A 25235-nucleotide genomic window follows, 5' to 3' on the forward strand; every position below is an offset into this window, starting at 1 on the left:
GAATGCGTCTCTTATTTTAATTTGTTCTTACTAGTTCATCATCCCTTAAACGGTCTTTAGCCTTGGGAAATTTAAAAACCTTCTATTTCTAAAATATACCTAACCAATATTTTTTAAGTTCCTTTAATATATATATATAAAATATGGTCTATCCGTAAAATAAACCATGTTTACGTGGGGTTAAAAGCAAATTGCATTATCAATTTAAGATTAGAAGTTCGCGGGGTTATTCGTTGTATTTATGTCTCCCGTTTGCAGCCAAAAATGTCTCTAGATGTTTGAATTTGTGCCAAGCGAGGATTGGAGCGTATAAAATTTGACAAGGGCATCATCAGACAATTCGTCGATAGTTCAAAACAATGGAAAGATCTATATTACAGACCATGTTTTTGATTCTCTGTCTACTGCGTCCTATTGCTTCTGTAGAAGACAGATGTGGAGCTTGTAGAGCTGTTGCTGTAAGTTTCATGCTATCTGCATTCTTTTTTAGTCTTGAACATTCCCCCTTTTCGGAAAAAAAAATGATACATCATAGGCGGTGTTTGTATGGTGATTTGTCGATTAATTGTTCTACAAACCCAAATACGTGCTTTCAGAGACCTGAACTTACTAGTAGCTACTCAGTGTTCTGTAGAAGACTATTTGACATATTTTTGCATTTCCATATGAATGGTGTCAAATACAATTGTAAGTCGTAGGATATACGCTTAATTTGGCAACACGTGGATTGTGTAAATGAAATTTTCTTGTTTGTTTGCTTGTTTGTGGGTTATGAGTGATTGGGAACATCATCGGAGACTGGTTGTGGATTTGAAGACTGTTTTACATTTTTGGAGGTCGATAGCAATGCTATCAATGGATTTTGGTAGGATATTGCTAAAGTTAAGATCAATTGGATGGTATTGATAGGTATAGCATAATTTTTAGTTTAGGAGTAATTTGGAAGGCCACTGAACATTATTAAATTCAAGATCAAGTAGATAGTATTAATGGGCATAACTTTTTTCTCTTATTTCGATGATTCAGAAAATTACAGGGCCCAGATCGGTTCTAAGGATGAGGTGGATCACGTTATTGTAATGTTGGGTTTCGAACTTGGGCCACTCTCTTTATAAATGGACTACTACACCATCACACCACAAGCTCTTGGACATGTGAATGGGCATTGTGATTTGGTTACAGTTTTAAATATCTTTATAGGTTCCATAATGCTTAGGAGTTAGGACCATGTTATTTGATCTTTATATAATTATGTGCTGCTAAAAATTGCAAACCAGACTTATTAGATGCATTCACTGTGCTAACTTCAGTGCTGAAATCTCAAACACAGTAGCCAGGGGCAGGACCCAACAGGACGAGGAAAATAGTGGAAAATGTAAAAATTATAAGATGAATAAAATTTCAGCAGAAAAGTTTTTGCCTGCAGTTACTCTTATCGTAATTGACTAACTATTTCCAGGTCTGGATCGGTTATAGGGATGAGCCCGCCTACACACTCGTCTCCTCCAAATTGTGGTTAGTCTTATCACAGTGTGGGTATTTGAATCTGAGAGTCTATTTAAGAATGCACCACCATTTCATCACTCCATTAGAACTGCTTTTGACATGTGCACATGTATATACTAGTGAGGTTTCAGTTTCAGGTAATTTGCAAGGTGCTCCATTACCCTGTGGCCTGGACAATGTTTTTTAATCTGTATATCATTGAGCATTGATGAAAACGGATTTGTAGATTCATTACAAGTATTTATCAGGCTTAGCTTCAGCATTGAAATCTCATCCATAGTAGCCAGATCAAGAACTGTAAACGTTACGAAAAGTGTGGAAAATTAAAAAATTGTAACCTGTAGGAAGGTTCAATGGAAATGTTTTGTTCATTTTGCATGAATTTAACTTAAATGATGTCCACATGATAATGTATGAATATATACTAATTATCAAAATGTTATTTAATCTTGCAATTTCGTGAAGAATGAAAGATTTAATTTGCACTCATTGCCCCCAAAACAGAGTACACAGCAGACCTCAGGGAAGAGTGGAGCCACCAGACTTGATGCCATTTGACTTACCCTTTTAGACGTCTAATATATATCCTTGGACAAGTTTTATATGCACGAGATTCTCTCTCTTAGCTTGTGGTACTATGGGCCCTACCTACCGTTGAAAATCTTTTGCTCTTTGCCTCAAGTTACACTAGATATACGTCTCCACATTGGATGGTTTTGAGCTTCATCTGTATTGGTTTGTTTTTGCCTACACTGTGTAAATAGGAGCAGTACTTTACAGATATGGGTTTGAAATTTGGATATTGATGCCAACACAACCTTCATAAACAGTTTGGCCTTATGTTGGATACAATATGGTGTAAACTGTAAAGAATGTGACAAAACTTCCATTCTCTTATTGGAAGAAAGGTGTAGTTTTTAATAACGTCTGTTTAAGTAAAATCTTTACCCTATAGCATTCTGAAGTTTGTTGGATTACTGTGTTTGCTTATAACATTGAACATGCATGAGAGAAGTTTGATGTGCTTTTATCGTCTGTGTTCAACCATCTTAATCTTTTTAAATTCCAAACTTGGTGAGGTATAATCAGATATTGATCTACTGATGAAGGAATGGGCTTGCCAACTTAGTGATGCATATGCATGGAATTAGAAACATTGGCCATAACATTGCCTTGTTTTTAAATAAATTCATACTTATTCTGAGGTTCCTTGATTCATCTGCCAACAGGCTCTGTGACCGGGCTCGGCCAAAACCATGGCCAAACCTGGAACAGTTTGGACAGGGTGCTGCTGCTGTCAGCATTCTATCCTGGCCCTGGGTTTGGGCCAGGGTAGAATCCAGGCCAAATCTGGGCAAACACAGAGAGAATCTGCCCAACAAAACACGAAAAAATTAAAGTTTTTATGAAAAATTCAAAAATATGAGAATTAAAAAAAGACCCTAACTAACCAAACAAGAAATAAAAAAAGAACTAACCAAACAAGAAATAAAAAAAAGGCCATAACTAACCCTAATCCAGTTTAAAAAGTGACTTCAAAGTCACTGACATCACACAAATCAAAAGCAGCTAGTGGTTGCGGCACTGGCATTGCTTGTGTTTCTAACAAACCAGCTGATGACATTGATGATCTCGATGAAAAACACTATGAGCCTGGGAAAAAAATGGCAAATCGTCAAACCTGAGCCTTAACTGGCAACTTAGCCCACAAACCACTAGGACAACCAATGTCATGCAGATGGAGTGCAATAAGTTGTTTGATGTAACCTTTTCAGGCTTGCTTTATATTATGATTCTTAACTTTGTAGATGTCTGGGCTTCTCTTATAATTTTTCCGTTGCTAACTATCATGATAAGAAAATGATTGACAAAGGTAATTGGTCTTTCTAGGATGTTTAGACCAAGTTTGGCTTCCACTTTCAAATAAATCCACATCAGTATACAAAACTAAATAATATCTCTTAATGTGATGTGAAAACATAGCTGTTTGTATCATCTTAAAGTCTGACTAAAACATGGTTCCCATTGTAACATCACTACAAAAGTAATCCAAGAAAGAAATAATCACCCTTACCGTCTACTTGAGCTAGGTAGTTCAGGTTGAAATATGACTGAGTATGAGATGTATCAAATCTTGTTCAACTGTAATTGGATTCTCTACATGCTGCTTCATTTGACTTCATTCTCTTTTGAGTATGTGTTCTCTTTTTTCTTTGTGGTGGTAATGTTTTTATTAAAATAGTACCACCTTTGTTTGTCTTTGGCAAAATAATAGAATGGTTTTTTGATAATTATATTAGTGAGTGCCCATTGTGAATTTTGAGAGGAAATGAGGTAATTTAATAAGATTTTTTTCCCTCTCAAGGATTTCATTTTCAATGTGAACTGCAGTATTTGATACCATGTATAATGAAGCTTGATTTTTTTTGAATTATATTTACAGATAATGGAATAGGAAGTGATATTGATTTGAATTTTTGAAACAATAAGCTAAGCAAGAAAGTTGATTTCTTATGCAGGCTGAGTTGGAGTCCGCACTTGCCAATGTAAGTTTTATTAAAATTCCTGTTTCAATGCTATGTAATCTTATTTTAAATTCATTGTAATGAGGCAAATTGTTTGAAACTTTTGGTTTATGTTTTTCCCTATGTACGTTGTTTCTTGTTTGATGTTATATGATACATTGATATATATTTAAAGTGCTTTGAATTGCTTACACTGCTGCTTATTGTTATAGTTTCAGAATATTCAGTTTCTGTAAAAGCACTTACTACATGAACTTGATTTTTTAAAATATATTGTCTGCACATTTTCTGGTAGAAAAAGTCAGCATGGGCAGTGATTTACATTTATATCACGTTTCTTTTTTTTTTTGTGTTTTAGCATAATAAAAATAAAAAACTGGAAGTTGTCTATGAAATTGTTGAATGTAAACTTATTACAAGGAATTGGGCCTGAGAGAGACTGTTTGATCTCAACAAAATTGTGCCTAAAGCATAGAAAACTTTCAAGTTCATGTCAATGTATGGTTGGAACTTGGTATAAGCAACAACCCTTCTTGTGCTGAAATCCTAGAAAGCTTGCAAAATCTTGTACTTTATTGGTTGGTTTTAGAAATTCCTTGTGCTGGAAGCTTAGCTTAGAAAGCTTGCAAAATCTTTTCAAGACTAGGAGGAGGTTTTTCTCTTGTGATGATGTTATATTTTCATGTCTAGCACACCATTGTAAGAATCTAAGATAATGAAATCGCGCTGCTTATAGGTGATCACTATTGTCTCATTTTTGTTGAGTAATATATTTCCACATAATATAATGCTCTCTCTAGGTAATTTGCTACTGGTTAACTAGGGGTTGCTTTGAGTACCAATTTATTATTGCTCACCTGGAGTGATATTTGCAAAAGAAATAGCCACTAGTTTTTTTAGAATATTTTACGTTGTAGGTAAAATGTAAGCTATATATGTTAGGTAATACCCAAAATAGATATACAGAATATTTTAAAACCAGATCTGTCAAATTTGCAGCAGAAAGCTATTCATAGTTTCTACCATGCTCAGAAAGATCCACGAGGTGAAGATATTGTAGATTTATAGACAAACAAAAATAGGACATAAACTATTGTAATGGCCAGAAAGCTAGGTCCTTGAGGGCTAAATTGACACAGGTCATCTTAAATATAAATGTTCTTTGCCTTTCTTTTTCTTTGGTAATAGTCTTACTTACCATATTCTTTAATGTACAGAGGGAATGCACTATCAAGTATAGAAATTTTGTTGTCAGAAGCTATGCTAGACAGCTACTTCTTCTATCAAAATTCATGCAAGACCTGCACTTAGCTTTGCCTTTGTGGGCCTGCATGGCTGCAGTGGTTCAGCACAGGGAACACATACACAGGGTCTTGAAACCCAGTTGTCGTAATGGCAGTTTCTTTGGCTTATCATATGATAATGTTTCATCTACATAAAGTTTTTGTGATTTTACTTAGCAGAAGACAAGAACGCTTCAAGACAAAGCTAGCATTTTGTTATGCGAATTCTTATTTAGTTTATTTAGATTGGATTATGAATTTAGAAAAATAGTTTTGCACATCATTAGATTTGTATTTTAATTTCCTTGGATGAGGAATAGGTTATGTATGTTATGGAGTTAAATTGAATAATTTTCTTATGAATAGGATCATAATATTCAAAATGTATCAAGTAAATTGAACTGTTCATCTTTTACTTGTGACAGTACTTGGTTTATACCATCATCTGCTGTTTAACGTGATTTTAATTGTGTGTATTGTATATAATATGATACATTACCAGGAAAAGCCAAAAAATCACTTGGATATGCGACATCGCTTGGATTCGAGAGGTCAACGGGAAGGGAAATTGATTGATTACAAGTATCTTTTTAATCTTGGAAGGGCTATATTTTACAATAAATATTGATGACAGGCATCAGTTCTGTTGAGTTATGATTTTTTTGGTGTATGGAGCTGTGTGAAATGTGAATCTTGCTTCTCTTTGATTTTTTCTTGTGATGAAAGAGGTTAAAATTTTCAGAAATGATTTCCCAATGTGTGATTCATTTGTGCTTCTTGTTGAGCTAGATACAACATCCAATCTCAAGTAGATTTAAAATAGGAATAAAGTCATATCATGGAATGTTTCACGAGAAGCATGCTTTGCATGAAATATCCCGAAAAGGTATAATTTCAAAAGAATAAGATTACATTACTGAAATGTTTTATTTATCTACCTAATCCTAATTTCTTCATTGGGGTGTTATGTAGCTAGATGAAAGTTGACCTGTACATCTGACAACAATGGATTTCTTGTATGATTTTAATTTCTTAAGTGATTAAAGTGTTTAACAGTTTGCAACCTACAACAGTAGTATGTTGATTCTATACAGGATTCTAATGTTTTAAATTCATATAGAGTTCTGATTATTTATAAGAATGCCTGGGTTTTCTGCTAAACAACTTTCATGCTAGTTTGACATTTAATTACTACAAGTTTTTGGTCAAACACGTTAATGAGTTTAAAAAATGGCAAGGGCAGACCTAACAATTGTATTATAATCCAAATTACTTTTTAAGGAGACAAAACAGAAGTTTAGAGGTTGATGTGAGGATGGCGTTAATTGTTGTGTAATAGTATTGTTTTTTATTGTTTTGTGTTTAGGGTTTTGTATTTTGTCCTATTAAAGGCTGGTTCTTCATCTTGTTGCCTTGTTGAATCAAGTTACATCATTTTACAAATATGTATAATTCAAACCTTTTGCTCTTAAATGTGAAGAATTATTATTATTAGCCTTTCTGTCTTTTATGTTGATGTTATAGCAGCAGGAGATATCTTTCCCCTGACTGCTATCTTAACGATTATTAATACCTTATTTATTTCCTAATCATCGCTGTCTTTTATCTGCATTTACTAAATTGATTGTTAGTTTGTATCCATTTGTTATCGGATAATTAAGTGTAGTTGTCTATCGGGTGTTAGTTATATCGCACCCCCTTGTTTTGATGGGTTACCCCGATTGGGGTCATGTCCCTTCATATGCCTTGGACAGGTATATTATTTCTTCAATCAGAGCTTTAGAGAATATATAGTCATTGAAGGATATGCTGTATCTATTCGTGTGATATCTGTGAAACTATAGCTGTGCACATTCGCATTATCTTTAGGAGTTATATGCTGTTCATATACTGCAATCTCTGTGAATGAAGAGATTGATCTGCTGTATAGTTTGTGGAACAATCGGTGAATGACCTGTGGTGATTGTATGTGTGAAACCTGTGAGAATTACATGCTGTATCGTGCGTGAATTATATGCTGTGCACATACAGTCAAAGCTCGTGACATATATATATAAATGCTGGGTATCTTATATGCCTGTCATTAACAAGATAATGCATTTCAAGGAGGCCCTTTGTTCATGAAGAACTTTGTGTACACAAGGAAACACCCGTCATCGACTTTTAACCCTACAAATGATCTACTTAATATGGACATGTATAGGTCAGGCTTCCATTGCCACCAAGAGAATACAGGCATGAATTCTGCCAGAGGAGGATGAGAATAGCTAATGGAGGATACATCACTGCTTCAAAGTTCACTAAGAATCATGGCATGCTAAACTATGCCAGAATCTGCATCAGTATAGATTTAAACCAAGCCTTTGCAATAGATCAATCTTGGACATGGGATTTACTAAGTGGTAGCAGCCTTTGGACTGTGAGAATATCCCCTTCAGATGCAGAATATGCCTTGAGAACGAGCATTCAAGCCAGTATTCACAACACAAGAGCAACAAAGCACACAGATGCAAGAAGAAATAGAGCAGAAGTCCCAGAACCAATAGACAAAGCAAGGAGACTTAATCCAAATACTTCAATACCTCAATTTCTCAGCCAATAATACCTTACGTGTAGGGAATTCAAACATAAGACACAAACTTCATTGATTCTGCACATAATACTTCATAGTTTATCCTATGCCACAAATGTTTTAAAATAAGTTCTAAATAAATTTTCTCCTTTGCAAATCAAGCAGACTCTAGCAAGAAGTCTTTTAAAATATCTCAGAAACATATGAAGAAGGCAAAAATAAAAATTTGAAACCAGTTACATGGATTAAATAAAAAGCAGATTTCATAGATAAATTTCCAGCCAAGACATATTTTCAGCACTATTTTATGAGACACGTAGGGATACAATAGAAAATGACCCAATGACTTTAATAAGAAATTTGGACAAGATAAATAATTATTGAAGCAGTTCAATTATACAGGGCTTGCACCTATACCAAATGCATCTCAAGCTGATAAGAGTGATCAATAAGATCGATACTATTTATGTCATCTGACTTAGAAGATCCTTGCAAAGGTGATTGCATCCCATCTCAGGCCTCTATTGCAAAAGTTGATATCAAATACTCAAAACAGCTTTTTTATTTGGCGGAGTTATAGTATTTAAAAATTCAACAATGACCAGGCATGATCAAATTTAAGATCTCAAAAGCCTTTGCTTAATATAGCTAGGATTTAATTGGACAAACTTTTCAAGCTTTGAGATTTAGCCATTCTGTCTTCAAATGGATAAATAGTTGCATTTGTATTCCCAACATACCCTATTTTTCTTGATGGTTACGGGACAACTTTTCTATTCTACTAAAGGCCTTCGCCATGGGAACTCTCTTTGTAGTTTTCGATTTTGATTGGGGGCAAATTTATTCAAAATCTTGAAGTAAGGAGAACAAGGATGGTAACTAGCATTCTTACAAGAGGTGGCTCCTTTTATTTTCCAATTTTGGAAAATGGGAGATGAAATTTTTGAGGAAAATACAAGAAGTAAACCAAGAGGGCTTGGGATTGCAAATAAATACATGTATATAGTATTATCTTTGAAAGAAGAAAAAGAAACAAACAAGGAAAGAAATTAATAATTTATATAAATGTACACATATGATGTGCAGGTCAAAGGGACTGGACTGTGTTGTGCATTTTGCACCCCATCCCTGTCATGGATAGGGGACCCCCGTCTCTGAGGTATTCGTATGAGAAAGTTTAGGTTGAAATGCTTCTGAAGCCAAATTCGGCCTCTAAGGCCAAGAACTCTAAGGCTCTAAAATCGTCCTAAAAGGCCGAAATATGAGATAATTCATAAACTTTCAAAACAGCTCATTTGGCCAAAAACCATCAAGGAATCCCCAAAACTCGCGAAATAGGCTTTCTGAGCCGAAATTCCCAAACTCACAAAGTCAACTAAATACCCGAAACCCTAGTCACGCGACCATATACTGAGTTCGCTAAGTTCGCCAAAAGTGTCTTGTAAGCCGAAATGAACATGTTGGTTGAAAATTTTGTACACTTGGAGAAATATACAAAATTGTGGTTTCAACCACAGCGTGTGAGTAAAACTCTCCTAATTAAGGGAAGGCTCCCCCTATCTAACTACAACTTTGAAAATAAAATGGGATGGGACAACAATCTTTCTTCTTCTTTCAAGAAAGACAATATCCTTTTCTCTTCACAGAAAAGCGATAGCGATTTGATATAAAACAATAGTAACAACTTTCGAAATGAAATGAGAGAAAGGAAATGAAGTTTCCTGAAAGCTCAAAGACTTCCGTCACTTCCTTCGGGACGGGACAGCAATATCAAGCTCAAAGACTTGATTATGTGAAGTCCTATCTACCCTTTTCTATACTAACGCTATCAAGAACAAATTATAACAGCTCAAAGACTGGAATATCTTATTCTTTTCTACTTAAAACAATGAGAAGTAGTATAAGCTCAAAGACTCACAACTATTTCTCACAAAATCTTCTTATAAACTCTTTTAAGAATAAGTGCAAGCACAAAGACTTACAACTCCTCTTAAAAGAGTATTTATTCTAATTTATATTAACCTCAAGTACTTGGAGCACAAAGACTGCAAATCAAATGCAATTAAGCTCTTTAAGAAACACTTGCAAGAAAGATAAAATAGAACACAAACTCAAGAATGTAGCACAAAGACTCAAGGCTTGAGCAATTTCCTTCTATTCCTTTTGATTTTTGAATTCACACATGAAAGCCCAAAGACTTCTTTGCTGTAAATTTGGCAGAGTTTTTGCTTGCTTTCCAAAAGATCTCAATTACAATAGACCCCTCAAGTATTTATAGAAGAGCAGCCTTGAGAAAAAGGTGGGAGGATCCTAACTAACTTTAGAGATTCTCTCAACCACCAAGACTTATTCAATAACTAACTAAGACTTATTCCAACTACAGTCCTAATTGAACACAACTCGTAGTTGCCTTACATGTAATTACAAAAGTGCAAGTAGAGACTTAACTTGCATTTTACAAAAAGGCTTTTACATGTAACTTGTCAAAAGAAAAACTACAACTAAAAGATTACAAATCTGGAAAAATACAACTAAGTGTTGAAAAACACTTAAGCTGCAGCACATGAAGACATGAATCCTTCAAACTTCTTGATGATCATTCGTAGTTCATCAGGATCCGGTTCATGGATGTTCTTGGTAACAACCATGGTCTTCACAATGGTATCATGGCATCGGAGGAGCGTAGAGTTGTCCTTCTCCAAGATGGATTGAATTTCATGCAAAAAGATTTGGTGTTTCATCAAAATTTGAATTGAAGCAGCTGAGAATTGTTCGCTCCTCCATTCATTATGAATCCTCATTTGTAAATCTGCAAGAACTTCTTCTTCTGGTATCAACTCTCCCTGACTTATTATGTTGTAAGAAGCCTTTTCACAACGAGAAACAATATCTTGGAAAACTTCACCCCGTAATCTCATTGCATCACCAATCTCCTCAATGAGGGATTTAAGAACAAGGGCCTTATTTTTCAGAAGCTCTTCAAATTCCAATAAATGACCTTGGAAGGGATAATGGCATGGTCCTGTAGAACACTCAACTGTTGTTGGGGCATGGTGTGCCAGATTGTCAAACTATCTTCAACACTTTCCAGATTCTTCTTAAAAACGTCGGAGGTATGACTTAATTTCTCTTCAATAGTCTCCAACTTAGACATCATCTGAAAAATGTCTTTCAACACTTGTGCACATAGATCATGAAGCTGATCAACCCAGGAATCCAATGCTTGTACTTTCTGAGCAGCCCTTTCAACACTACGAATTGATTCTCGTGCCTCGGTAGAACTTGAAGGATTACTCACCTCACCGGTATGTTTTGTGATTTTACGAATAGCTGCAACAAGTTGTCGGTTGTCCTCTTCTAGCTTGTCTTTCTTAGCTAAAAGTTCATCGCACCGCTGTACCAGTGAAGCTACATAAAACTGAGCATCATGTTTAATCACCTCATGCGTTTGCTTACCCAATTCTATCCTTGTAACTTTGTAATCAGCAACTGACATCTCTTCAAGTGGCTTATCTGCAATGGGTTCAACAATTTCAGCTACCTTCATCTTGTTGCTGTCAACAGTTACTTTGGAGATAGTCTTGGCCTTTTTAGCAACCTTGGGTCTAAACTGTTTAAGTTGTTGATAATCAAAGGCATTAGGTGAGATTTCTTGCTTTTTCCTTTTTGGAGTAAAAGAACTAAGCCATGGAGGTAAAGCCATCAACTCTCCTTTAGTAGCAGCTGTAGGCAAAGGAGAAGCAGTTTCTGTTTGAACAGCCGTGGTCATCTTGGGAGGAGTATCTGTTTGGATGGGACCACGGTTTGCTCAGTAACCAATGGGCATGAAGATTGCCTCGTGAATTCTTCAAAACCAGAAGTGGAGGTATCAATCTCCGATAGCTGGATACATGCAAGAGTATCTTCAGGAACTTCCAGCACACTCTCTTGTTGATGATCAGGAGGCGGCTCGTATGCTGAAATAGGAACGACATTCTAAGGAGACTCCTCCACCATTAAGTCAGGAGGAGAAAGGGGCGTTTCAATGGACACTGCGGAAGGGATCTCATGAGGCGAGTTCGATGTTGGAGACTTAGGAGCATCATCAGATTGCTGCTCTTTTTTTGGATTATCAAGATCGATCACCTGAACATGAAAACGTGGCTTTTCCTTCCCACGAACTATCGCCTCCTCAGGAGGAAGCACTATTGCCCGACTAACTCGCAATTTGATCCTGGTGCCAGAAGATGATGTGCCTTCCTTGTTGTCCAGCTGAATCTCAGACTTGCGTCCAAGAGGCCCGGTAGAATCATCGTCTTTTCCAATCTTGATTTTAATGAGTCTAACAACATTACTTTTTAGCCAAGCGTTGGTGTTAGCCAAGATAGGCTGAAATCTCTCAAGAATGGATATGCACTCCTTGTGTGACCTTTGGATTAAAGGAAGTGGAGCTTCCTCAACCCTTTGTGAAATATATTTAGGATCAAGTACGTGCCCATCGTCAATCATTCCTTATGGAATATCCACCAAGTTCAAATCAACAACTTGCTCAGCAGTGAACATGCAGTAATCCATCTTCAGAATTTCTATCTCTGTACAGAGATCTACCCAGATATCCTCAATACGATCCATGTGCACGAAGGATTTTTTGATCTTTTCCTTCATACCTCGGTAATCAAAATCAGCTCTAACTTAAACCTTTTGAGCTTAATTTCCTGCATTTCGGTTTCCATGGCCTTGGCTTTAACAGATGTGACAAGAGAATACCGACCAATTTTTAATGGGTTTGTTGTAGAGATCCCCGTTCCAACCTTATGTTTGACGGACTGATGAGCGTGGACAACCATGATCTATCTTCTCAACTCCATAAGAATGATCTTATCAGTTGGGTATCTAGGGAGCATGTATGGCTGCCCACTATAGCATCCAATTCTCATATAGGTAAAGGTCGGGAATTGAAGAAACAAGCATCCATACTCATTCACTCTTTCCCATGCCTCATTTGATATCCTTTTTTTCTTTAGAGTTCTGTCAAACTGGCCTTGAAATAAACGAAGAATGCATCTTGAACTCTTCTGAAATGCAATCTGCTAGGTCTCAAAGGCAGCTGATCATAATTTTCCCATACCGGTATAAGTGAGCGGTCACCCTTGGTAGAAAGACCAGGGAAATGTCTGAGTGACGTTGCCAAATACACTAAGTATGAATTCATATAAAAAGTCATGGTGGAAGGGACTGCTGCAAGTTGTTCGCACAAGGCGTCGCTGATGACTTCTCCCCATGATATATGATGGGACTGCCTTATGAATATGACGAACTGGTACATCCAGGGCTCAAAAACATTAGAATGTTCAAGACCCATTATCCTGCTGAGGAGGGTTATGATGCCTCCAATCTCCCATTTGAAGTCACAGCGGTACAACTTAGCCCACTTTGAGAAGGTGGCTCGTGGCTCTTGAATCCACCTGTTAATGTGATGTTTGTAGTCCTTCTCCGTTTTCACATAGTACTCAGTTGCACTATCTTTGGAGATCTCCATATAAACAGGTGCAGGAGGTATTCTGAAGACTTTCTCAATTGTGTCTGCATCAAGGCGGATTATTGCTTCACCATCAACATTTTTAATGGTTTTTGTCTACTTGTCAAAGTGATGGGCGCAAGCAAGAACAAGTAAAGAGGGAAAATGGGGAAGATCAATGCAATTCAAAAATTGCTTATCAAGGGGGAAAATCTCTCTCACAAAACCGATTTTTGGGGAAAAAACAACATATTTACAAATCTACAATTAGGAAGGAAAATAAGAAAACAAGAAAATAAGAAAATGAAACAAGAAAAGGAAAGAAATCATACCTTGTTTCAATCTGAAAATGCCTCTCCAAAAGATGATCAATCTTTGGAAGAAAGAAGAATAGCTCTTAAATAGAGATAAACCACAATCAAAAACCCTAGCCACGTTTTTACCAAATCGCCATAAACTGAAAAATGTGGCAGCAAATGCAAATAAAATGGCCCAAGGAGGGGTCGAATCTTCATCCACCTTCAACGCTTAGGCAAGAGAGGCAAAAACGCCTTAGGAGTTTGCTGCTTTGTGGAGAAAAAATCGCCTAGAACTTAGGGAAGTTTGAAAATCGTGAAGTCTTGCAAAAAGGTCTAAAAAGCCGAAAATGAAAAACAAGTGTTGAGTCACTTAATATAACCTTGGAGGCCGAAATCATTCAAAACTCACAAATCGACTAAGTTTCCCGAAATGCATATAAAGGAATCAATAAAGAAAATCATGAGGAAGAGATCTCAAAGCCGAAAAACTTAGGAAAATGCAAAATTGTGCAATTCCCCATTTCAGCCCGAAAAGCACAAGTAAAACCAAAATCGCACAGAATTTCCTTGGAGGCCGAAAGTTCAGAAGCCTGAAAATGGAGAAACACATTAAAACTCGCGAAATACTAATAGCCCAAAATCGCATTCGCCCCAAGTGACCCGAAATAAACCTAAAGTTTTCCAAATCGTGCAATTTCATCAAGTAGGCCGAAAAAGAAAGAAAAATCGCACAAAACAACTTCAGTAGGCCGGAAATTAGAAAAGGACATTAGGTTCGCATTTTAGCTTTATAAGGCCCGAAAACATTAAAGTTTGCAAAATCGGCATTTAGGCCGAAATTGCTAAGAAAGACGAAAATTGCGAAAAATAAACTTATAAGCCAAAGATGAAGTAAAAGAAATAAATCACGCATTTCAGGCATTCAACCCGAAATTGGAAGGCAATACAAAGAAGTCTCGCAAAGTAGCTCCAAAGGCTGAAATTCGAACATTAAGGGCTGAAAAGAGGAAAGAGTTTTAAGTGGGCCTTAACTTAAAACGAAATCTCTCAACTTGCCTAAAGGTCCTGAATTCCGAAAGGGGAGGCGAAAACATTTAAAAGATACATCTCACAAAGAGCTTCTCAAGCCCGACCTCGCCAAAGAAATTTAATATTTGTCAAATTAATTTAATTAATTTTTCAAATTGATTTATTAAAGTGGAATTCATTGCTCGCAGATTGGCAATGTTGAGAGAGGCTAAGGTATCGATCTAAAACGCAAGGTGAAGACCTGATCGCAATCGACACCAAGGAGCTAAAGTGACGATTTTACACAAGATCTAAGACAAGCGCTGGAAGCTAGAGAAGAAGATGTAGGAGCGTGAGATCGGAACCAAGCATTGGGAAGCGTGCCGCTGGACCCCGAGTTGAAATCCACCCCCGAGACCAAAGACCGAAGAACATTAAGAATCTAGCAAGTATGCGCATTCCTAGAAGGATACACTGCTGGAAGAAATTCCAGAAATTCAGTTTGAGAAACTGAAATTGTTTTAATGTAAAACTGCCTGTGGGCCCCACTCAAGATATTTTAAAACAGAGGGGACATAGGTCAATTATGTCCAACTACCGGATAGACCCAAATTAAAGCCAAACAGTGATAGGTAGTTGAGATAGTGGTTGGATAGATAACTGAAAATTTAGTGGGCATGGGTTAAAGATGCCAGCTTCTGGAAGGCAGATTGCAACCCTTGGATACAGTCAATCCTGGCCACTAGTTCGACATGTAAAATCTATAAAAGGCAGGATGCCTCTCATTGTAAAGGGTTAGAGTTTTGTAGTTAGATTTTAGAGTTAGAATAGGTTAGATTTTAGGCATAACATAGAGATGCTGCAAAAACTGTTGTAATGGCAGTTGAAGCAAATATATGAACGTTGAAATATGGTGTTTGTTGTCTTTGTTTTAGTCAGTTTGCTTGGTTTCTTTTAGCTGGTTAATTTTAGAGTGCAAGGATTTTAATGGTGAAGTGTGGAGGGGTATTTGATGCATTTCTGGTTCATACCATTGGGGGTTTGTTGATTGTAGGTCACCATGCATGGTTAGTCTGAACCCAAACTGTGCTTAGTTCAACTGCAGGCGTTCATTTTAGGTTGCGCCATAATTGGTGCTTAAATGAATGTCTTCGGTTTGAAAATCCTTCATCCCTTGGAGATTGCACAGTTCTTGTCTAGTTGTGAGTGTATCTCTGGCAAAAACAAGAATCTGTTTATCGAAATCTAACTACCCACTGCATCAACTGTTATCATCATTGTCCTTAGGTTTCCTGAACCTCCCTTCCCTTTTGATTTTTATTTCGCAGTTTGAGAATCGCAGCAGACCATCTTGTTGCAAAATCGTAAGACCCCTTGTGCTCCCAGCAAAACACATTGATCACTGAGTTATCTTGCAGTCAAGAACTGACATTTGGAACCTTGAGGTTGCCCCCATTGATCAACTAAAACAGCATTAGGGATTTCCTTATCTCAAGAGAGGATAGGATACTCAGCGAGATCATTCTATTCTGCGTTGGCCGGATAGAGTTGCAGCGATGCGATTTTAGCCACGACAACAGACTATACATTAGTTATAATTATTAATAGCAAAGACTTAGGGAAAATGGGGGGCTGCACATTCAAACTCGCAAAGCAAATGCAATAAAGTAGAAAAAAAGCAAGATTAACAAATAAATATACACAGATGGGGTTTACATAGAAAAAGTTATCTCCTAAACACGTACAAGCATAAAAAGTGTGCAAGGGGAGGATTGTACAAAGTAGTGGAAGTAGATGAAGACCAGCTATGCAGGGAACAAAAACTTTGAATTATTGTATTCTAGGATGTGTTGGAAGAGTCAACAATATTATTGTCAATAACTTTAGGATTATCACAGCAAAGTCTAGGAATGCTGATTGAGGAAAGTCTAGGACTAGGGGGATTGGGTTGGATAATCCGAGAAGACAGTTGATTCCACATAGAACCCTCCTTAATGCTCAAGACTGAAGAATTGCCGGTGATAGAAAAGAAATTGGTAAGTTGAGTTTGTCGTTGGGTTTTGCGCTATGAGAGAGGGGTGTAGAGATTAGAAGAGAGATAGTCACAAGCATTAGTATTAGAGCTGAGCTGTGGAGGAGTCTTAGCTATAGTATACCATAAAGATGTGTAATGTCTCATTGGCTTGTCTCCAACTGTATGCGAATCAATAGTATCCAAAGAGTGGTTAACACCTCCAACATCTGTAATGGGATGAAAGAAGAATGTAATCAATCTGCAATATTTTGTACCTTTATAGAGAAATCTATGCCTGAAAATGGTGACCTCATGAAGAAAAAGGGTAAAGGACCTCTAATCAGGGTGGTGGAGGAAAGTTGATACAAAAGGACTAGAATATCTAAATAATAGTGGTACCTTATGTGGATTTCACTTTAGACTAGACACTAGTAAATAAAGGTGTGGTTCACTTCACTTTGTAAAATATGGCAATCCCTTTTAGCCTGAAGCTGATAGCACACCTGCAACTCGCTGAGGGGTCAAAGTTCAAACCATGAAACCAATGATGCTGAAGATAGTTGGGCTCCACAGTGGTCCCATCAGCAACTTGTAGGAAGTCCTCAGTTGTAGAATTTTTCCATATTTTGGAATTCAAATAAAGAAAGTTGCCAATGAATTATCAAGGTTTTCCCATACACTTATTAAGTACTTCAAAGCTCTAAGCTCTAACTATAGCAAAATGCAGCTCAAATTATCTGCTCATATTGGCTAGACAAATTCAATTTAGCCAAACAGTTTTGTTGGCTGTCACAGATTTTATGTCGTCCTATCTGCTCTTATCTCCTAAGATTTAAGTACAAACAAAGAGGTTACAAAAGAATTTTTAATGTAAAAGAATAGATGATAACTCCAAACATCCTCTTATTGCCTAATCCCTTGTGAGCACCCTAAAACAAAAGGGAGGATTCAATTTAGAAGATATGGGATTGTTCAATCAAGTATTGACTACGAAAGCTAATTGGAAATTTAGCAAGCATCAGATTTGCTTTGGGGAACAAATCTCCAGGAAAAATTCATCTTCACTACAATAAGGATAGCACTAATACAGATTGGAGACAATCTCTTTTTAGTACATACAAGGTAGTCCAGTTCGGAGAATAGAGGCTAAAAGATCATGCTTATTGGCAATAAGAAGATGAGACAAAATTAGATTTTGGGAACACTATAGGAACTGGCAATTTTCCTCCTCATAAGCCCAGTTATAAAGAATTACAGCAGGGGCTTCAAATAGAGGATATATCATGATATCTGATTAGTGCATACAAATTGAACAATGCCTCACAATTTGGAACAGTTCCAAATTGAAAAAGTTTAAGGTCTGAACTACAAAATCAAGTGCAGAAGCTGAAGAGGGATCTTAACAATAGACCTATCTTTCCTGTGAACTTGGAATATAAAAAATTATGGCCACATACTGAAAACAAAGGCCGTACTGTCACCTCAGCATACCCAATTTGCTACACAAGGAAATGACATTATATGGAACCATTGCTGGAATTACTAGGTTCAAAATGAAATCCCACCTGTAGCTGGGATGGATCACAAGAAAATCCTGACAGCTGGTAATATATAGAAAAGGGAAATATGGGTTCTGTAATCTGTTGGAATTGCAAAAGCTATACAGAAACAATCCAAAATCTATTTCTACAGTACCCTCTAGCTAAAACAATCTAGAAGGTCTATGCTGGTCTCTTTGGTAGTACAGGTCTGCATTTTAATTCTATTGAGCAGGTCCTTGAAAACAGATGTGTACACACAAAATAGAAAATTCTGAAGTGCATTCCATGATTCATGCCAGGTTTTTTAACATGGCATAGCTGGAAAGAATTCCAGAACAAAATTCCTGAATATTCAATTTTGAGATCACTGCACTTTCTCAGCTGATAAACAAAATAATGTGGATGTTCCTAGTGCACCTACGACTCATTATTGCAAACATATTAATAATTTAGATGGATTGATGGCTTGTCACAATGGAATTATTTTCTGCAAATATATTAAGGATCCACAAGGCTACAATCAAATGGGATTTGTGAATTAATAATTATTGTTAAAATGATGGACACGGCTCTCAGCAGAGTGTGCCAAATATTATACACCAAATAGTTGGCACATGCTCTGATTTTTCTGGGCATTCAAGTGGGAACATAATTCAGTGGCATGAATCTATTATCAACTACTGCAATGCTTCTTCAGCGAATCAAGAATTCCCAATTTTTACTCAACTGTCGTTGGAAGTGATTACTGTCAGATCTAATGAATATGGGAAGTAATTTGAGAAACAAAATAAATTATCAAGTTCATTTTACTCATCGTGTGCTTAGATGTTATTTTCAGTCACAACACTTTTATTTTTACCCTTAGTGTATGTTAACCATTCCCATAGGCCTTCTGATAAATTCACCCTTTCTCCCATGCTACATTTTTGATAAGAGAAATGGATCCTAAATTATTTGTGACTAGGAATAGGATATCGTTTCATAATAATATATTAGTATCTTTTCCCAAGTCATTTTCCTTACCATACTTCTAATACCTTTTTGCCGTTTTGTGATTCATGCCCCATTTGCTTCCCCATGCCAGGCAAACGTCAAGCCACATGCATTTAACATATTCACATCCTTTTTCATTTTTTGCCCTAGGGTAAAATTGGCTTTTTCTCATTTTTGTTTACTCCTTTGTTTTTTTCACTCACTCCCTAGTGTTTATCACATTTATCATATTCAGTCGCATTTTAATTTTTATTCACCATTTGACCTCTTTTGCTTTCTTTTTCAACTTACGCCATTTATATGCCTTATTTTATCTCAATCCTTGTTAGCATTATTCTTTGCAGGTTGTCTCCCCTGTGTCCATATTTCAGATTTTAAAGGGCTTAATGCATTCAACAAATCAGTAGTTTCTTTTTACAGGCTCCTATTGGCTATCAGGCACATTAATACCATATATATTTACTTTGACATAGTTCTACGCTGTTGTCAACACTGAGAAACCGAAAGGTATATGATTTAATGGCCAAGAACGATTTCCTTATATGCTTTTTAATTAAGGGGAAGAAGATCAGATCTATGAAATTATGGGTAACTCAGCAACAGAAGTGTTTATGAAGGAACACTAATGCCGAATGGATTAGGGAGTTGTAGTATTTAGATGAGCTTCTAATGATTGAACTGTTTATAAGCAAATCCCATGGTAGGATCAATGTAATGCTGTGTTGTTTAGGTTCCTTTCCATACAGTTTCCCCTTCATAATGTTACTAATTGTTCTTAATACAAAATTATTATGGCAGCAGCATTTTTACTTCCATAAATCCATCTTTTTGATCTGTGAAAGATTACACAAGATCTGTCATTCAACTCCAAGTCAGGGTACTTGAGTGCACATTGATTTTTTTGGTGCTATAATATTTAGGAGTGCCAGGTTTGAAGGATTGAGCCAAACTAGAGAATGAGGAGGGCAAAATGCACAAGGGGTAGGCACAAAAATAAGAATCTACAGGTGTGTTGGAGAGCTTCAACACAACAAAGAGAGAAGAAGTAATCTGCATTAGTACTAGGTACAAAAACAAAGATGGAGGAAAATGCTGAAAAGCACCATCATACTCGGATTGAAGGATTGAGCAAAAATAGAGAATGAGGTAGGGTAAATTGTACAAGGGTGGCCACAAAACAAGATCTAAAGGTTTTTAAGAGGAAAGGTTAAAAAAATGAAGAAAAATGAAGAAATCTGTGTCTGCATTAGTTACAAACTTGAAGATGGAACAAAATGCTAAAATTCACTAGCCTACCCTTGTTTATGAGGAATATATTATCACCAAGTGCACTGCTAATTGTGAGCTACAATCCGATCTGCCCCAATGCAAGGTCGTAATCCTCACGAAGAACTCAGTCTTACTCAGGTAATGGCCAGTGCTTCCATTATGGAGAATAGGGCTTGGATTTTACTGCTTCCTTCTTTCTCTAGGCTGCAGTCTATAGCTCAAGTTTATTTCATGACCGAGATGCATCAAATGAATAGCAGAGTCCATGGCTCTTTTGTTAATCTTAAGCAATCAGATGTTAATCTTAAATAATCAGGTTATAACAGAACGGTAACGGCAATAAAAAATACAAAACAAGACACACCAATACCCTGGGAAAACCTCCCTATTGGAGGTGAAAAACCCAGCCACAAAGTACAATGTGTATTATCTCAAATGTAGGCAATTACAAGGCAAGTGTGCTTATCTCAGATTGCTGTTCAACCAGCAAGATAGCAGATCTGAATTTCTCTTTATATGGTAATGGAGATTTCAGCCCTTATCATCAGCATCAAATTCGCTCAAGGCAAGTCTTCGTTAGCTTCGCAAGATCTTGATAGCATCACCTAACAGCCAGCCTTCACACAATGGATGAGGAACACGTTCGCACAAGAGAGAGAGAGAGATCGCCAAATGTTGGAGAGCAGATTACATTTGTTGACAGCCTTAAGAATGATTCGCCTTGTATGTAAATTGATTCATTATGCTATGCAAATGACTTGCTTATATACTTGACTTGTGGTGTCAAGTCTCAAGTCGGCCTGCCTTGTTAATTTAATAATAATATTATGTATATCGTACAAATAGGTCTTGACCTATTAAGACGTTATTGCTTGACTGCCTTTACCATACGCTACATGAGTTTGGGCCCAGCCCAATTACATAATCGCTCAAGATACATATTGGGCCTACCCTATCTACAAGTTACATTCAATATAGGACCAGAAGTTACATTGCCCAATTAGGGTCAGACCAAATTACTAGTTACATTTATAGTGCCTGTCCTATCCACAAGTTACATTATATATAGGTCTTGCCCAAGCAAGACATAATTACAAGTTACATGTATTTGGGCCCAACCTTAAGTTCGATTTACATAATAGATAATACATGTCTATTTTAATTATCATTGACAACATTAAAATACAATAGATAGGTATCCGAGCTAGCTACTATTTCAACATCTTTGGCCCCTGTTTGCAATTATTTCAGCAAGTCTCTTGGCCAGTTAAATATTCCAAGGAATTCCTACTCTGCTTCTCCAAAAATTGGGCTTTCTGCAAATGTGCAGCCTCAAGCCTCTCACTTTATTCTAAGGAATGCCAGTCCTATAACAGAGATTTCTAAATGAGTTGCACAGGGTCCCAAGGGAATTGGAATTCCTCTAACAGTTATGCTAAAAACATCAGAACTGATCCTTGAAATCACTCTGGTCACATGGTTCTGCACACTTCAAAATAATGCTCATAGATTATAATGTTATTTTTTTGTTTTATCTTTGTATATTTGAGACTTGGTTTATCGATTGGCTCAGCAAGGATAAAATTGATGCAAATGATAATAGTTATGTACATAATCGGAACTTCAGGAATGCCTTCTAGCTGCTGCCACTAACACTTATAAGAACTGTTGTACGCAGTATGATGTTGGCACATTTATAGACTATAGTGCTTTATAGTTGCTATTAGTTTTGATCCAAAGGTCTTTCTGTCTTAAATGTATTGAGCTAATATCTGTAGGGAAATGTTGAATGCCTGATTTTTTTTCCTCCATGCATTTCTACACTATTCCTTAAAATAAATAAAATATTTTAGCTTCCCTCCACCCCCTCCTAAAAAGGAAACGTGAATTGTAGATCTGCAAGTGCACGACTATGTGTATGTGTGGTGCACATGGGTGTGTATGTGTATTTATATCTATGTGTACGTGTATATGCATGCAATTTTATTTTCAAGCTATTTGAAGGAGGTATTGCAAATGCTAAGTTGACTATATGTGTGCTATGTGAATGATGTATTGCTTATATTCTCTCAACTAAGCATTAATTGATGTCCATTCAAATTTCAGAGTGAGCGAACTTAGGGTAGTGGAACTATTGGATGGATTGTGCGAGAGAATGAAGGATTATACTCTTGATAAGGTATCTTCCATGGAAATATTTAAAATTGCCTAAAAACATTTAACATTTCCCACAGTAGTGTTGTATGTGCTTCATAACACTTGAGCAAATACTCATTTTTCAGTAATTAACAGTATGTGTTAACTATTACTTAGTTTGTTGTGACTTCATTTTGAGACATTACATAATTATTAATCTTTTAATGATTAATCAATAATAAAAATTCAAACAAATAAGGTCAACAAGTCACAGAAAGACAAATATGTTTAACTATAAACTTTATTCATGATCTTAATTTACCGTCTACTAGTAACAAATTGATGTTTCATCTCTGTTTCTGTTTTAATTTTTGAAGGCTAAATGTTTTAAAACTTTACTACAGGCAACTTCAAGCAAGGGAAATTGGATCAAAATTGAAGATTGGGAAAGAGCAGAACTAAATATAGGTACTCTTATTTTTTTTATTTCTTGTATGCAATAACTTGTAAAAAATAAATATTTTAATCTTTAATATATTTGTTTGCATGGTTTGTTGGCTAAAGCCAAAGGAAGCAAATGCAAATACCAGGCTTAAAATCTATTATCATCCTGGAAGCATTTTAGCTATCATGGAAGAGCTTTGATAAACACAAAGCTCAAAATCTGGTAAATTTGATTTGCTATGACTTGCTTGCCCTCGTCCACAACCTTTATAACTTGTGTCCTTCTCCATGCTGTGTACTTATTTAACAACTTGTTGCAATCTTGCCCTGTAACCAACATTTACTGAGATTTGGACGAGATGTTCAGGGAGAACAAACAGTTGTTAGAGTCCCCTGATTTCAATTATGCCAAAGGCTAAAAGTCTGTTACTATATGACATCACTAAAATAATGACATAGAGAGAACTGTGAGTCTGTGAGTTCCTCTACAGGCGAACTGGAACTTACATAGACAATAATCCATGCTGGGCTAGCAATGTATTCAAGTTTCTTTGCTTCAAAGTTATACATTCTTTCAAAAACTACCTCTTCTTGATAAATCTTCAAAATGCATCTAAAAGGTCTGCTATTGTTTTGTGCTCAGACATTCTCAATTTAATAAACTGCTTTTTTACGAGTCTTGATATTTACAATTTATTTCTTCATAGATTTCATTTCCTAATAACTGATGCATTTCAATATTGCATGTTGTTGCTTTCTACATGTCTATAGGAGAGCCTTATTTATAGTCTGCCTTGCTTGTGCACATGGAAACTTTTGTCGTTTCGATATATATTTGTAGACGTACCTCAATCCTTCCGTAATTAGTGAACATACAGTGGCTTCTGCGTGAACAATGCTTGACCTATTCTACTATACTGCAAGACCTTTAAACACAGTCTAATATTCCCTGGAGATATTTATGCAATTTTCAATGCACTGTAGAAATGGTTTTGTCTAAACTGGTGGCAAGCAATGCTTGGCTGCAAATATAAACTGTTTAATCTTTTGGGGTTCTACCATGCTGGAAAGATTTTACCAATTTAATAACAATCCTTTTACAAATGGGAGATTTAACAGGAACAGACTTTACATATCATTTTGTTGAATGCACAACACCACAAATGAAATACCAAGGGACTCCAATTGAAATAACAATCCTTACCCTTTGTTTACACCTAATCCCCCTAACCCACATGTCGTTGGTTGCTATCACATCCCTAGTTTCATTAGCCACTTCGTCAAGTCAATTTTTCATGTAATCAATCGTATTGTGAATGTTGCCAAAGTTCTTTTTACTTAATTCCTTCTAATCACCTTCTTTTAATTAACTCCTTTAGAGATATGCTAAATAACAATTGATTCAAAGCAGAAAGGAGAGTTCTTGAATTTTGTGGCAAATGGAATGTCTACTTGGGGGCTAATTTTCAATTCACGACTTTTTTAGAATGTTGGATCGAGCAACGTAGCCTTGTATAAGCCCTTATTCATTGATCAATAGTCTATCCGTCTTCTTGGGCAATGTTGACATTTGAGGTCCTCATATTATTCTATTTTTCTTTTTTGTGCAAAGGCTAAGATATCTACTAGATGGATTTAGAGGTTTAGTCATTACAATAGAATATGTTTCTTGAAATGTGCAGAAATGGGAAGAAATATTTGCACAATGAATCTTCTTGACAATAGCCAGCTGAAAAAAATGCAAAAGGAACAAAATGGACATGCTTTGTTTTGGAATTATCAATTGTTTGTCTATTCTTTGTTGTAATGATGTCAAGACAATATCTCAACTAGAGATAAACTTGGTATGGGTGATTCTTAACCAGTATGGATACACCTTCAATTTCACATTGTTGATGCACATGTGGAGAAGATCTGCTCAAAGGCCAACACATTAGATTGCCCTATGAAATGGAAGGTACATTTATTAATGGATCCATGGTACTAGCTTCTGTATACCCTTCAGATTTATGACCGAAAGTTCCTCCAATGTGGCATGCAAAACAAGATCAACAAATTTTATAAGCCTTTGTAAATATTGCTTGGTTTAATGCCTCAAGCAATTATCTTGGACATCATCCCACAAAATTGAATTAGAATGTTATGGCT

The 25235-nt window shown here is 36.3% G+C and overlaps 1 protein-coding gene across 2 annotated transcripts in view; it reads left to right on the top strand.

Moving 5' to 3' along the window:
* Nucleotides 1–210: 210 nt before the first annotated feature.
* LOC131034024 (uncharacterized) overlaps nt 211–25235 on the top strand; it is a 110336-nt gene continuing 85311 nt past the window's right edge. Inside the window, exons 1-5 of one of the 2 annotated variants that reach the window (XM_057965366.2) lie at nt 211–458; nt 4026–4052; nt 5817–5896; nt 22614–22686; nt 23048–23111. In XM_057965366.2, coding sequence (XP_057821349.2) covers nt 360–458; nt 4026–4052; nt 5817–5896; nt 22614–22686; nt 23048–23111 — 343 coding nt within the window. In that variant the 5' untranslated portion in view covers nt 211–359. The remainder of the gene's footprint in view (nt 459–4025; nt 4053–5816; nt 5897–22613; nt 22687–23047; nt 23112–25235) is intronic. The other variant, XM_057965365.2, reaches the window with a different exon arrangement.

This window comes from Cryptomeria japonica, chromosome 2 (assembly GCF_030272615.1).
Source record: "Cryptomeria japonica chromosome 2, Sugi_1.0, whole genome shotgun sequence".
Taxonomy (NCBI): domain Eukaryota; kingdom Viridiplantae; phylum Streptophyta; class Pinopsida; order Cupressales; family Cupressaceae; genus Cryptomeria; species Cryptomeria japonica.